At 32.2% G+C, this 16395-nt stretch overlaps 1 protein-coding gene across 10 annotated transcripts in view; it reads left to right on the plus strand.

The window, feature by feature from the left end:
* The window catches only part of LOC111047356 (synaptic vesicle glycoprotein 2B), a 73239-nt gene that overhangs the window by 53962 nt on the left and 2882 nt on the right, over positions 1 to 16395 (plus strand). For 4 of the 10 annotated variants that reach the window (XM_022333091.2, XM_022333094.2, XM_022333092.2 and 1 more), the window contains 8 exons: positions 8707 to 8760; positions 9756 to 9917; positions 10313 to 10475; positions 11601 to 11967; positions 12949 to 13148; positions 13966 to 14210; positions 14950 to 15109; positions 15996 to 16123. In XM_022333091.2, the coding sequence (XP_022188783.1) occupies positions 8707 to 8760; positions 9756 to 9917; positions 10313 to 10475; positions 11601 to 11967; positions 12949 to 13148; positions 13966 to 14210; positions 14950 to 15109; positions 15996 to 16123 (1479 nt within the window). Of the gene's footprint in view, positions 1 to 208; positions 455 to 1743; positions 2041 to 3360; positions 3807 to 5389; positions 5593 to 8706; positions 8761 to 9755; positions 9918 to 10312; positions 10476 to 11600; positions 11968 to 12948; positions 13149 to 13965; positions 14211 to 14949; positions 15110 to 15995; positions 16124 to 16395 lie in introns of those variants that run through there. The other 6 variants (XM_039434632.1, XM_039434633.1, XM_022333093.2 and 3 more) reach the window with 6 other exon arrangements.

Below are 16395 nucleotides of genomic sequence, written 5' to 3' on the forward strand. Positions count from 1 at the left end.
GTTATCATGGCATAGAAAATTACATGCTCATTCAGATTCGTTAAGCTTCAAAAATATTTCAATTTCATTTGAGATTCTTTTCTTTGCTTGTCACTTAGCACAAGAGAAAGACGAATACGGAAAAGAGAGAGGGAGAGGAACAGAGAGAATGCGCCAAAACACCTGTTCAATCAAATCAGAAAACTGTCAAGAGAAAACTATTCATTCGTCTCAATCAGTAACTGATTTGACTGTTGAGCGATTTTGTGAACATTCAAGATAATGTTGACACCGATGTTGTTAATGTTGTCGTAAGATGTTGACATCGAGCTAGGCGTCCGGATGGTGGTTATTGAGGGTATTAGTAGCAGTGGAATTGCCCGAAAGCACTATGGCTCGACTACGGCGGATGTGGAACTACACAATGTTGGACAAACGGACAAACAGGACAGTGCCAATGGAACTTTGATAAAAAGTGAGTGCAAACTCTCAATTGTGATCCAAATCCGTAATAATCAAGTTTGGGGATTATCAATTCTAGAAAATGGAAACACGCAGTTTGTTCAGGCATTTGTTAGTTCCCAATTATATTACATTGTAGCAACAATTTTTAGTTTATTATCTTCGGTTGCTGAGCATTAGAAGAATAAATTATGTTTATAATAGAAGTTATAATATCAAAGAGCTACAAAATATACAAAAGGAAGGTATAATAATTATTTCAAATATCCAATAAAAGCTATGTAAATAGAAATAAGGACTTCTGTTACTGCAAATATTGACCGAAGAACTAACTAAATAGAAGGAAATTTGAAGAATGATGAATGATTTGTTGTTGACTTGAAAGTTGAGCTGAAATTTCTAATAAAGTCTTGCAACAAAGGAGGTCTTGGAAAAATACATTTCTTAACCTTGGAATACTTTAGGAAGTATAATGATGGTTGAATCGTTGGATCTGTGTTGGAACTCCTAGGAACTGGAATGAAACTTATCAAATTTCTTATGTGGAATATTTCTCTGGCTGAGACGATGCTGGAAAATCAGATATTTATCCAGTTTCTAATGTGAAATCAATGTGGGGTGACCCATAGACTGTTTCTAACTAATTTTGAAAATTCACCCTCATCCCAACATCTCTTGATTAAACCCGGAAAATTCTAGAAGATAAAAACATTAACTCGTTTTTGATTAGGCTATGTGACCTTAATTTTGTATTATTGTTATTGCGAACTTTGATAAGTAATTGAAGGAAAATATTTTTAACCACTGAAGAATTTGGTGATGCCTTCTCCCTCACTACTCACGCTATACATTATTATTTTCTTTACAAATGATGTATTTATTTGTTTCTTGAATCAATTTACAGTGGTATTGAAGGTTCTTGAAGGTTTCAAATGTTCTTCATTATTGGAAATTCGTGTTGTAGTTTTGTTATGGGATTTACATGTAATCCAATTTGAAATTGAAATTAATGACATTTTAGAAGTAATGAGAAGCAGGAATAGATTTTGAGTTTGAAGATGGAAACAAAATTGTCATTATATTGGAGGAAAGTTTTTGAAATGAACAGAGATAACAATTCGCCTGACAAGTAGTAAATGAGTTTGACAATCGATTGAGAAAACAAAAAAGTATTATTGTAATTATTGCAACTTATTTATAGTCGCCTAAGTGGCCAATAAGTGTACAGGAATTGTAATATTTACTGCCAAGTGGAGAGGAGGGGGTAAACGGAAAGATGTAAAGAAGAGTGTATGCGTACTTAAAAACGCAGGTGGAATTCTGATAAGGAGTTATCAGTCGAATGCCTCCCTCTAGAGCTTTTTCGGTGTGTAGAGTCTCGCAGATACCTGTGATACTGGTTCGAGGAAACACCTCTCTGTAGATAAATAAATAAGTATCGCGAAATGTAGTCGAGTGCAAAATTAATTTTTTAAGAATATTTTTCTGTGAATGTGCGAAGACAACGGACCATTTCAAGTTCCTTCTACTGTGACAAATTTTTTCAACTTCACACACTTTATAATCACCGACTGCATTGAAACCTCTTTTGGAAAATGGGTAAATATACATACAGGCATTTCAGAATTAACAGTTTGTAGAGATTCAATGGATCGTTTGTACTTTCTGTAGGAGGATATAAAATCTTCTTGAAGGAGCCCTTTTTCAAACAGGCTATCTTAAATTCAACCACGCTCAAGGCTCAAAAGAATCGCTGGTGTGGAATACGATTACGAAAAATACAAGTAGCACAATAGGATACAATTTTTAACAGATATAATTGAACAATAGAAAAATAATGATTAGTTTTGAGTGAAAAAATACAGTACTGTATAGAAAGAGGAATGCCTATTATTGCATGTAGGGGAAAGGAGAAGAAAAGTATTTAGGTGTTTGATTTTCAAAGCTGACATTTTCTTACCATTTTTTAAAAGTACACCAAGCAGAATACTGAGACGTTTCAAGCTTTATTTCGAAATATATATTTTCATGAAATTTTCCGGTAATTCTTGTGTTCTAACAGCCGTGTAATTCATAATTCATTTACTGATTCAAGATGCACGATTATTCATTAAAAAATTGGGGGAGGACCAGTAGGCACAACCCAAAACTGTTCATCCTCCGAATTTTGATTCATATAGGTAGGAAAATCTGAAAGCTATTATAGGTATAGGTTACACCCCTCAAGTTTTTTTAACAGCAGGAAAACGCTACTTTTCGTAAAAAATTGTTCTTTGATGGAGGACGTAATTCCTAAAAAGTCATTAGGCTACTACCAGATAGTGTATTCTGAATTTTGTGAAACCTTTAGTTGAATAAAACGAAATAAACATAATTCTATAAGAAAACAATATTCTCGTTTTAAAAACAAAGTCAGGATTCAAAGTATTTATAGACTTTTATGATTTACAACCTCTGTCAATATTTTCATTGCTCTAGTGTGGGGCTACAATTTTTTGAAGCGGAATGAAAATAGAAATTTCTAAATTGCTCCAAGTTATGGAAAGAACGATAATTTAGGCCTATTGAGAAAATTCATTCAACGAAGTATTATTAAAATCAACCTACTCTCTTTGCTCAAGCGTAGGTCTATTATTTCTTTCAAGTGTAATGGTAATAAAATTTTGAAATTTCTTCAAGTTATGGGAAGCAAAAATATTTATTAGGAAAATTAGTTGAACAAAGAATTATTCAACGAGAAATTTATTCATTTCAACATTTATAGAATGATCTCAAGGTTTTGCATAGCGCTGACTTTTCTACTGATTCGTCGATATCTAGCCTATAGGACTGCATCAGCATTATAACCAGTTTACATGACAGATATGATGATTCATTACTTATGTTTTCTAGTCATAATACCATTATTTTCCATGAGTTTCTCTCAGTGTCAATTGTCGTTTCTCGTTTTGCATTTGCGTATTCATAATTTAAGTGGAAGATCTCATCAGAAGTGATTGACCTAACGGATAGAATAATGTTGGAGTTTGAATTATTTTTTATGTGTTTTAGCAAGTGGTCATACCTACGAGTTATTTCAGTGTTCAGTGATAATTTCAATCAGTTCTCAAGTCGGTTCATAGAAGGAAGGTTTAGAAGGGCAAAATAAATACTGCGTTCGAATACCGTATGCACCAGGAAGATTAGATCCGTGTTCATGTAACAATAAGGATACGGTTTAGATTGTTCATATGCAGCGTATCTACTTATTATAATCCTATTTGTGGAGCATTATATTTATATATTTTCAAAGTTCTCGAACCTTTCAATCGAGGAAGTAAATAGTTTTCCAACATTACTGCAGGCCAACCCAGCTAACGTACGGGGTACCATTCCTTAATTATTATAAAGAGTATTTTCTAATAACTCTATCACTCATGATAAATAGGGAGTAAATAAACTGATAAATTAGGCATTGAATACTGCACAAAAAATGGTATTATGGTTATACAGGCCCTAAGTGTAATAATTGAAAATTGTAAAGTGACCAGAAATTAGAAGAAGATTAATAAATAAATTTTTTTAGACAATTTCATGTTTAAATTTGAGAATAATATTAAAGGAAATTTACTAGAATTATTAGAAACCTGTAGTAGGGATAGAAATTCAATAAAAATTCCTAGATGAAATTGTGTAAGCAATAGGATTTGGAGCCACACAGCATGAATGATTTTTGGAAGATTTTTTGAATTTTGAATGTTAGTGGAATCCAATGCTATCAAATGGAGCGAGAGAGACGCTATCATGTGAATTCATCCGAAAACTAGAGAGAACCATCCATAAAATATGCAATAGTTGCAAAGCATCCGTAATGCTTTGAAATGCATTAGAAGTCTTATGTAATGCATTATTAATGCATTTTATTACAAACCCACTTTGTGATGCATTAGAAATCGTATCAGAAAGTAAATTATTCAAGAATTTCGAGAAATATGAATTTAGCTACTTTTTTCATGTATGAAAATCAGAAAACAATTATAGGCTAGATGTTAACACTTGACATAACAACTTTCAAGATTTATCGATAATTTGGGCACTTGAGTTTATGACATTAGATTACCAGAGACTAATGTAGTTCTATTTGAAAAATTATGATAACAGAAATTGGGTCACTAATATAATAATATTGTTCTTTGTTTCCATTAAGGTATGTAGAATTAGGGGTTTGATATATGCTGTCAGAACATCAATCAGTTGAGCATTATTGGAATACAAATGGATCTGAAATATAAATAAACTAAATCAAACTAGTAAAATAAAAATAATTTATGAAAGTTATCAGAGGCCTGTCCAATGTAAAATGAAAAAGTATTCTATATAGAAATAAAGCTTACACTATAAGGATCCGACACGAACAATTACGATCAAATGCAATTCAAGATGGCGACCATCCACCAGCTGGCTCAAATCTTTGAATAGTAGACTTGAGATGCGCGATAACACTAGCGTTAGGTGATCAATTTTCATAACGGCAAGGAAAGTTGTGTGAGTGCGCTACACCAGATTTTTATTAATGGAGACAAAATACTCCATATATTTAAGTATATGTTTATATTTGATTCTCATACACACAATTAAAGAATATATAAAAATAGCACCGAAATCACGAGAAAATAGCAAACAATTCATACTATATGATTATTGCAACATTGCTTGAGAATTAATAACAATAATACCACCAAATTTAAAGGACTACCTACATGAATTCAATCAAACCATAAGCAATCACTAACATATGCCGCAACTATTCGGGCGTCTTACGCGCTGAATTTATTTCACGCGTCTTCAGAAAATGTATGGCTTCTTATGGAAAGCGTCTATTTCGCTCATATAAATATTTACCCCATAAGAAACAATGCATCCGGCTCACAAGCTGAAGAAATTCAGCGCGTCTGAGATGCCCGTATAGTTAAGACCATAGGAAACCAAATAATAGGTAGCTTTTTTACCATCAAAAGACTCTGGCAAAATTATCTGATATGAAGAGAATATACTAAAATGAAATAATAATGAAGTGATTCTCCATTGTAAAGATGACATATTATATATTCAGCGATTTAGCCGATCAAGACAACGACTACGATCTTCTGCTGATTGAAAGATCGTTCAAGGGTACGATATTTTAACATAATTTACCAAGCATGCTCTTCAGAACTTATGATAAAATGAAATTTGTCAATCATTAACTTGTCAATATTCAACTATCTTCTACTGAGACACGTGAAATCGAGTCCTTAATTTTTTCCTGCCTATCAGATTGACTCTTCCTAATGTAAGCCATTTTCTATGATTCAACCATGAAGTAAACATACCGATGCATTATAAAGTTCAGCTATCTACTCGTTGCAAATGCAACAGAAAAACCCAACGTTTTCATGCCGAAAAAATGAAAATAATTTTCTGATCCTTCCAGAATCTTCTTCTGTTGTTAAATAAACTGTCATCAATTTTGTGATTTTCAAAATATGTCCAGGACTGGAATAAAAATGTTGGACGCATAGGCCTATAACAGAAGTCTACATAACTATTATTTATAGTCGATAGCTTTCGATTAATAATTTCTTCGTCTTGTCGTGGCTGAAGGTTTGCGTCCAACTTGCGTCTAGACTTATCATGACAATCATTGAATTGATAACATAGTTTATTTTGAGATTCAATACATAAAGAGATTCTATGAGGATCAGAAAAACGACTATTTTCTTTATTTTAGCCAGTCGGCAGAAAAAAATCCATTTTTAATGTATTTATCTTGTTCATTTATGTTTTATTAGGTATGTATGTATGTAATCTTAAAAATTATTATTGTCTATCTATATTATCGGAACTAAAATAGAATGATTCGAAAAATGGAATACACGGAACACTATATGGTAGTAATTATGATAACAATTATTATAAAAGAATGTACGGTATTGTCATTGGACTGTGACCCATCCTGAGGCTTAATTGACACAGAAGTGGTGATGGCACAGTCGTGGCGGTGGCGCTAACTTCTTTCAATCCTATATGAACAGAATATGGTACAATCCAAACAAAAATGGTGTTTTGCCACGCCACTTCTGTTTGCATTGGACCATATTCTATTTATATAGGAGTGACGTGAAAGTGACAAAAAGTCAGTGTCACGCCTCCACCACGTCACGTCTGTGTGGATTACATAACAGTTGCACAACAGCCTTTTAAATTTTAATCATGATTAAATTCTACAAGAACCAATCAGAAAAAAAATGTTCAAATAAGGTTCATCTGATTGATTTGTGTGGCATTTAATCGGGATAAGAAGTTACGGTAACAGTTTAACCGGGTGTGAGGCCCGGCTAAATTTTAATCGTGATGAACTCCAAGAGAACCAATCAGAGAAGCCTTGTTTTCGAAAAAACTTTCTCTGATTGTTTCTCATGGAGTTCATCACGATTAAAATTTAGCCGGTCCTTACACCCGGTTCTTGTAAAAAAAATCACGATTAAAATTCAACTGGCTTTTGTGCACCGGTACTGAAATTTGAAAATCTCTGGTCGAAAATTGCGTTAATTCAATTCATAATCCGAGTTCTATAAAAGTATAATGGAATTGAGTAGAATCAATAGCTAATAGCTTATGAAGTACCTTAGTCATAACTCTGACGCTACTTAATGTTTTTGTTAGTTTTTAATTATTTTCATTTATATAAATAGAATTGGAAGATGATATTTTATTATGTATTTTAGTTTTTTATTTTTTGAAAATTATTGTACTGATTTGTTAAGTTCATTTACTTTTGTTTGTAAATTGTCAGTGTTATGAATAAATTTCAATTTCAATTCAATTTCAAAAAAATCAGGACTTCCTATAAATACAAGTATATAGGAGGTCCTGGTAGAATATCACAAAGCAGATTTTTCTTGTCCCTTGGAAATATAAAAGCCAATGATCATATATGTTCTTATCATCCATATTACTAGTAGTTCTGTGAACAATAGACCTCACGCAGTATTCTCATCCACAAGTACATGATTGAAACTATAGACCTTATGGAAATACAGCAATAGACTGGCTTCTCCACATCTGTTTAATCACTTGTCAGGTGATTTATGGTGAATAATTCTATAGTCTGATTTTTACTCTAATATTGGCGTATGAAGGAGGCTCCTTTTTCCTTTTATATTATCCTTGAAATGTGAAATTTCCAAAAACCTTGTATATACGTCGACGCGAAATTAAAAAAGGAACATACTTGTCAAATTTCATGAAAATCTATTACCGCGTTTCGCCGTAAATGCGCAACATAAAAACATTTAAACATTAAGAGAAATGCCAAACCGTCGACTTGAATCTTAGACCTCACTTCGCTCGGTCAATTATTTGTAGTGATATAATTTTTTTACTCATGTTTCTCTTATGTACAAATTTGATTATATCCTTTCGTTATTTGAAAGGATGTGAGAGTGAGTCAATTTCAAGAACAATAATAAAAGAATGCATTGTCATCGGGTTCTAACCTATCCTGAAAGTTTCTAGTCTCTAGCTAGTCATAAAATGGTCAAAAATTGCGTAGCTAAATTTGTAGGTTATAGACTGACAAACAGACAGCAAGAAGAGTGAGTTGATTGAAATTTTGTAGTGAGATCTAAAAAGTAAACGTAATTCAGATGAAATTCTATCATTTGTAATATTTACAATGAATTATTTACGAATGGATTATTTACTATAACTTACTCATTAAAAATATTCGAATTGCAATCTTTGCAGTTTCTACAATAAAATATTTCTTATTCTATTGCAACCTTTTACATTTTCAAGTATTTCGTATAAACATGTATATAGAAGAAAATGGGAATTTTTTTAAGAACGTTGGGAAATTGAACGTCATGAAGTAATCATTTGTACCATGAAGATTATTCAGCTACTTGAGGAAAATTTTAATAATAAAAGTTACAGTTGTTACGTTGATACAAATAAATCTAAATGTGCAAACTGCTAGAATGTGGGGCAATACTGCAACGATTTCTGGCGGTACAGATTCTACACTTTCACTACCACCGACTGTGAACTACGGTACTATTTTTCTCTACTATGATACTAATCATTTGAAAAACTTGAAATTTTTGCTTTTAAAACATTGAATAAAAATAATTATCTATTGATTTCAACAATATTGAGTGTGGTTGTAAGTTATAGTTTTTGAATAAAAAACTAATTGATACTTTCTTGTTCACTAAATAAAATATCTTAATTTTTCTTGTTCAGGTTTGGACTTCACAGCAACTGGAGCCACATTCGACAGAGCAGTAGAATCCACAGGTATGCTAGTTCCTATTTTCTACAATATCAGTTAGGCCTATTTATAATATAACATACTATTGGTTTCAAGTTTAAAATACGCAGTTTAAAGCCAAATACAATTTTGCAATTTGTGAGGAATTTTTTAATAATAAGGGAAACATGATGTTTTCTTAACGATAAAATGAAAAAGCTTCATAGAATAGAATAACTTGCAAGCCTTATTCCGCTTTTAATTTATAACTTAAAGACAAAATATAGAAAGTTTATGACTAAAATTTGTTAAAATTCAATTCTCTCTGAAGATCAAGGAATAGTAAACAATAGAGTACAGATGTTCTGAACATAAATTAATTTGAAAAATGAATGTAAATGCATTTCTAATATTATATTTCTGAGCTCCAAGTTTTGAACTGATAAATACCGTCGTCTCCCTACTGTTCACCATTTGTCCTCTAATAAAAATAAGATCTAAAAATGAAATAGAATACTTTACAAGTTTATTCTTATTTTAGATTTTAAGTTTTATACTAATATGAGTTTATCATAGGTTTTATAACGGTGCACATGATGTGACCCAATGAGAATTTATACTATTCATTTTTTTAATACGGTAATAATAATGATATAAATATCCTTATTAGACCCGATTTTACCAAAACAAAAACTTGGTTTGGGAGACGGTTGGTTCTAAACAAACAAAAAATCTTACAAAACCAATTCAAAATTAGTTGACTAGATCGAACTGTTGCTCAAATCTAGTTTTGGTTTTTGGTGAAATCTTGATACCTACTTTATCTAAGAAATCTTTAAATATTATAAACCTTCAAATAGTATAGTAAAGAATGACAACTATTAATTCATCAGGACAAAATGGTTCAAACAGAAAAAAATAGTCAAGAGAACAAACAGTTCTCTTAATATTATCAATATAATTGATTATAAAGGGAAAGAGAAGCAAAAATGATCTGTCATGAAAACAATATTGTTCAACAAGAAATGTTTAAATGTTGCAGGTTTTGGCAAATTTCACATTCTCCACCTTCTAATATGTGGTCTGATCTATTTGGACACAGCGGTGGAAATCACCATATTATCGTTTGTAATACCCGCCGCAAAATGTGATTTCGATATGTCATCCGAGGATGCAGGGTGGCTCAATGCTGCACCCATGCTCGGTGAGACTGTGTTTCCATTATTTTCATATTGATACAGTATTAAATATTCATAATATAGTCTTGGATATCTATTGAATGTTGAATATTCTCAATATTGATATTTTTAGAATTACTAAACATTTACTCTATAGTTTTTCATAATATTGAAGGCTTTCGATGAATCAACGATCCAGAATATACTTCAGTAGGTAGTTGCTTCGTAGAAAACGATTTTGCTACAACAATATTGATGATAACTCTCTCAATAATTATTTTTGAAAGATACTGAATCATTCTATCACCCGTTTGAAAACACTGTTTTCTTGTTTTCCAATGTCTATTCTAATGGAATTCAATTTAAATGCAATTACCATTAAGTTGATAATTTATATTCTATTCCAATATATTATTTTCAGGAATGATGTTTGGATCATATTTCTGGGGCTGCTTAGCTGATACAAGGGGACGTAAAGGAGTGCTGATAGCATCCCTATTGCTGGATGGAATATGTGGCATAGCATCCAGTTTTGCTCAAGCATTTCCCATTTTCGTTGCTTTGAGATTCTTCTGTGGTTTTGGGTAAGATAATAATATTATATCGAAATAATACCATTAACAAGCATATTGACAGATCACGTTTTTTGTTAGGGTTACTCTTAATTATCAAGAAATAAAAGGGTAGGCTACTTAGTTTTTCATTTTTTGATGACAGATCACTGTACAATATTTTTGATTTTGAGTTGAATATTATATCATTGAACAAAACATAAATCAAGTCACTATAGAATGATATTTCCATCTCAGTTGGGAACTCGAGAATGATTTCAGTATTTCAACCTTCTCCATTTGACATCATTTGAAGTGTACTACAAATCGAGCAAATATCTTCCAATATCATCCCATAGCAGGGACTTTAATTGCCGTAAAATTGAGAGTGAATTTGACTGATGGAATTTAGGAAGTTTATATATCAGCCATGTAAAAATACTCGCTAAAGTGTGTAGTACCATAAAAATATTGTTATTATAGGATAATTGTTATACAACTCACATAAATGATGATCCTGATGCAGTTCCAAGTGGAAACAGTCTGTGTGATGATGTTGATTTCGTCTATCGATCATTCCTTGGTTAGCTGCCCATTTTCCCTTTTGATGGAGAGCGAACTCCTGTAATGGATATCCAAACAGCATTATTGATACAGATAAGGTTACATTAAATGAGCTGACATGATCACGTAGAATGTAATAATTGGAACTTAACACGATCATTTGCAATGGGCTATTATGTACTTTTCAACCGTAGTTTAAAAACTTATACGGATTCCAACAGTTTTAACAAAGGAGTATTCTCTTCAAATCTATAAAATTTCCTCTCGAACTTTCATATTTCTTCATAGCATCATAATGAATAAATTAAAGTAGCAACTTCGATGATATGCACCCTGTAGCCTATAATATTGGGTATGATTGTCATTGGCAATGCATATAACTCATAGGTAACTAATATTTCCTGGCGAAAGTCATTTTTATTTTTTCTACTCGAGAAATAAAAACTGCTATTCTTCTACTGACGATTTTCATGATTGTATGAATGAGCTGTTCTGTTACAAGCAATGTAAATGTAAACATTTTTAGTGATTTTATTGATACAGGAATAACATGTTAGTGGATGATTTATTAACAATTTTATGTGTCTGTTCCAGCATAACAGGAGCAATGGGAATCGTGTTCCCCTATCTAGGGGAATTCCAGTGCACCAAGTACAGGGAGAAAGTGCTTGGCTGGATGGAGCTGTTCTGGACGGGAGGAATAATCGTTCTGCCCCTCTTCGCTTGGGGCATAATTCCGCTGCGCGAGTTTTTCAAGATAGAAACGTCGTTTTTCTGGTTCCACTCGTGGAACATGTTTGTGCTGGTCTGCTCGCTGCCGGCTGTCATGTTGGGTCTCTGGCTCATGTGGTTCCCGGAGAGTCCGAAATTCTTGCTGGAGTGTGGCGAATACGATCAGGCGCTCGAAATTCTCAGACACATGTTCTGCATCAATAGCGGGAAGACTTTCGACCAGTACCCAGTAAGTAAGCCAACAATTTTATTTTTTACCGTTATTTGAACGTTTATTGATGATGCTAGGCTTATGTGTGACCTAGACTTGCTGTGTGTCATCTATAGATTCACGTCAAAATGTCAATATTGATCAAATATGGGAAGCACTTATGTTATTTAAAAATAATGCTAGAAGTTTGAAGTGAATTTGACAGGCTTTGATGAATGGACTGTGGGTTCCGAACAACCAGTAAGGCTGGCCACTAACGGTAGGACATGTCTCACATGGTACACATGTCTCATACATTGTTACGGCGCTTATCTAATTTATAATGCAAGTGAAATTGGTAAGATGAATCTTGATTGTTGGGACAACCGCTGCTCTAGCTTACATTACGGTACCTAAGTTTGCATGATGATATGGCGAGTTGAAATTGCTCTTAGGTCGTCAACCCTTTGATAAAAGTGATGTTTATCACAATACAGCTGTCATTTATACGGCTAACGAATTCTCAAGTGATTCTAATAATGCAATCACTATAAAGATGAATATGCATTTTTAATTCGAAATGTTGGGGTACAACTTCGATTTCATAACTACTCATCCTATATTATTGTTTTTCATACTCTAAAATGCATCTCTAGCGCAAATAAATTGAAATAGTGTTCTTATACTTCTTATCGCTGGGATTTATTTGGAGAATTGTATAATATTGAATTTTCATGAATATAGACTACTCTGTTCACATTTCTTAGTAACTTTATTGTTGAAATCATTCATCAATCTCATAATAGAAATTTATATAATAGGACAATTCTATATTTCCTTTTTTTATCTATCAATAATTATATTGCAAACTTCCTGATTTTGTAATAGACCCAGTAGCCCAGTCAATAAAAATCCAAATGTCATACACGATTCACCATAGTTTAAGTCATAAACAAAATATATTATTCGAGCTTCTATCAATATTTTTGAACCCGGTTTTGATGTATTATCCTTCTACAGATTCGCAGTTTGAGAGAGAAGGAGCACAGAGTGAGTGTTATCAGTATTCAATCGACAAGGAGTGTGAGGAGTGTAAAAACACCGAAAGACGTCAAAATTTTCATCAAGGAATCATGGGAACAAACAACTATTCTTTTCAAAACGCCTCATTTGAAACCAACAGTGCTCACATGTCTTATCCAGTTTGGGCTAACATCCGGGTAAGTAATACATCTTCATTCAATTTTGAGCTTTAAAATACTTCTAGAAAGTCGCCTTTGTAAAATAATAGAAATTAATATTAAAATAAAAATACCAAATCTGATCAGACAGGTTTTTCATGAAACATAATCGTGGAAAATTTCTGATAACATGTTTGGTGAGATGTATTGATATTTATTCATCATGTTTTATTGTTGAAAAATTGTTTAACATCATACAAAATATCGTGGTTCCAATTGAATTTATAATAATTACAATTTCTTAAATGTGAAGAGAGTTGAAGGCAGTTTTTTATTACAATAAGGCTTAATCTTTGCTTAGTCTCTTAGGTCTTTTGAAAGTTCCTCATCATTATTTATTTAAAAAGAAAATTAAATTCTCACGCGAGCAAAATTAAAAATTACAAATTTTTGACTTTTGAATAGAACAATTCCATACTATTGATATTACTTTTGACAGTTGAAATACACAAAGGCTGAATCCTTTCTATTGCACGTGAATTTTGTCTAAGCATATTAACTTATTCAGTCACTTCGCGCCATGTGGTAGAACGGTTCAGCTGTAATAAGTGATGTAGAGGCCTACTATGATTATTATCATCAATTCAAAAGTTGTGTCAGTACTTGTTAAGTTTATTAAATTTTCTTTGTATTGTTTCTGCTGTTATATTTTTACATTCGAATGAATACAATGCTCCATAAACAATACAACTTATAATATCTAGTGATACATTTGTAATGTCAAAGGATCAATCTTTGAAACGTCTTTCTTGAATCTTCTTCTAATTGCTCAATCTCATTACTGTTTCACCAACAGGTACTACACACTAATGATGTGGTTCCCAGAGCTTTTCAACAGATTCGACAAGTTCGAAATCCTGCATCCCAACGAAACGGCTTCAGTGTGTGACGTGTCAGCAATTTATGAGACACAACACATTTGTGACGATAATATAGATATGTCTGTGTACATGCACACCTTGATCATTGGTATTGCTTGTATACCAACAAGCTTCTGGCTTCCTCTCTGTGTACACAGGCTGGGAATTAAGTTCTTCCTAGGTAAGTTTGATTTTTTGGATAATCAAACTACGTCTAATCATACCATCTCCTGAATTGAAAAGTTTAAGATTCATGCGACATAAAATTGATATTTTCAGAAATTATGTAGCATCTCTATTGTTAGTTTGTTAACATGCAGCATATACAACAGTATGTTTACCACCATGAATATAATGAATATGAATTCACCATATAATGAGTGAGAGTGTGTACATCATATAATTACAGTGAGTTCTGTAATTCGTTTTAAATTAATAATAATAACTTCTTGCTTACTTCAAATAATGACTAATTCTCACTGGGCACATTACAAACAATTTTTAATTAATTTAATATTTTCTTTCTGCAGAATAGCATATGTATTTTCTTTATATCTCGATCTTATTGGCAATTCCCATAAATATCACGTACTATACCTCAAATATTCTGCAGTATATGTATTGATTTTGAATCATTCACAAAAATAGGTCTTCAATAAATAAGGTTCAATACAATAAATCGTATTTAGATGGAGGCGACCTATATTTTACTTGTTCAAAAAGGTATCAAGTTTGAAGACTGAAAAAATATTATTTTGGTTTTTCATCAATTGAGAGGGAAAATATTCCTCCAATAATACAATGTAGTCTTGAACATATTTATTAATGGCATATTATTGAAATATGATGGCTCACCTTTAGTTTAGAGTGCTGTTTCCATTCAAATATTGTTGTGCGCTCATATTCCACCCATGTTGCAGTGTTTTGTCTGCTGACATCAGGGTGCGTGGCACTTGGTTTCTACTTTGTGCAGAACTCATTCCAAAATCTCGTGCTGTCGGCCATATTTGAAGCGCTCACTAGTTTGGGCATCAGTGTCGTTTACTGTGTTATGGTTGATCTGTTTCCAACAAATCTCAGGTGAGTTGACTGAAAAAAGAAATTAATAAAGGAATCTTTGAATTTTAAGAAAATGAGAGTTATACTCTCATTCAAAAACTATATCACGTATTTTTACTGTTGCAAGTAGCTTTCTTAAGAGCAGAATTCTAAAGCTGGATGGTTGTGAATATTGATTGTAATAGAAGTAAAAACCAGCAGATCTTTTAGATAGAAACTAAGAGGTAGAACTTATGGATGAATAGAGTTGACCTCTTGGAAACAGGAAAAGCGATGAAATTATTGAAGCTGTTTAAGCTGAACACCAAATATTTTTTTAATCCATTAATTTAGCATTGTAAGCTTTTGAATATCTTGAACAAAAGAAACATGAGAGAAGAATGTTTAGTTTAATGCTTCAAGATTGTAAGAATATTAGATGGTTTGGTAAAAGGTCTAGGTTTAGCAAAAGGATAGTTCAGTAAAAAGTCTTGAAACTTCTAGCTAGGCTATATATGGTATAAATCCACTAGGAGCAAAAATATAGAAATATTATGATATATTCAAAGAAAATGTTGAAAAGTCAACTTACATTCAGGAATCGATTTCCATAGATTGAAAGCGAAGACTGGTTGGATGTTGGGAGAATAGCACAATGTACGAAATGGTTACATATTAATAGTAGCGTAATATAAAGAATCTGATATTAAATTTTAATAGAGTCGTGAGTATTTATGCCTGAATATCAACCTCTTCCTCAAACTAATTTTCGTATCTAAAGGAGAGAATAAGTATTGAATTCATCTGGTGGTATCTGGCATGAAGCTTAATAAACAAGAAGGTCAATGAATATCAAAATCTACAGTACGAAAAATCACTGCCTAAATTTATCCATTCGGTGTAACAGTGATTGTGGTTTTGTTTTCAGGGTGATGGCGTGTGCCCTAGCTATGACGTTTGGCAGAGGAGGAGCTCTTTTTGGAAATCTGATTTTTGGATTCCTGATCGATCTCAACTGTCTCGTACCTGTAGTTCTATTTGCGTCCTTCTTATACAGTAAGTAGAATGATCATTTTATAAATATATGCTTGATAATTTCTCGGAATGAATGAGTTTATTTATCAGCCAAAAACAAAATACATAGCCTGCATAAATTTAATATTTTAAATTTACTTAATTGGAAATAATCAAGAAATGATATCCTTATTCATAATATTATATATGATAATTATTGAATGAAGATTTACATACTAACATTAACATTGTTAGCAGCATGAATTGAATTTGCATGATAGGGAAAAGCTAATATAATATTATAGCATTGGATA

The sequence above is a fragment of the Nilaparvata lugens genome, chromosome 8 (assembly GCF_014356525.2).
Source record: "Nilaparvata lugens isolate BPH chromosome 8, ASM1435652v1, whole genome shotgun sequence".
NCBI lineage: Eukaryota > Metazoa > Arthropoda > Insecta > Hemiptera > Delphacidae > Nilaparvata > Nilaparvata lugens.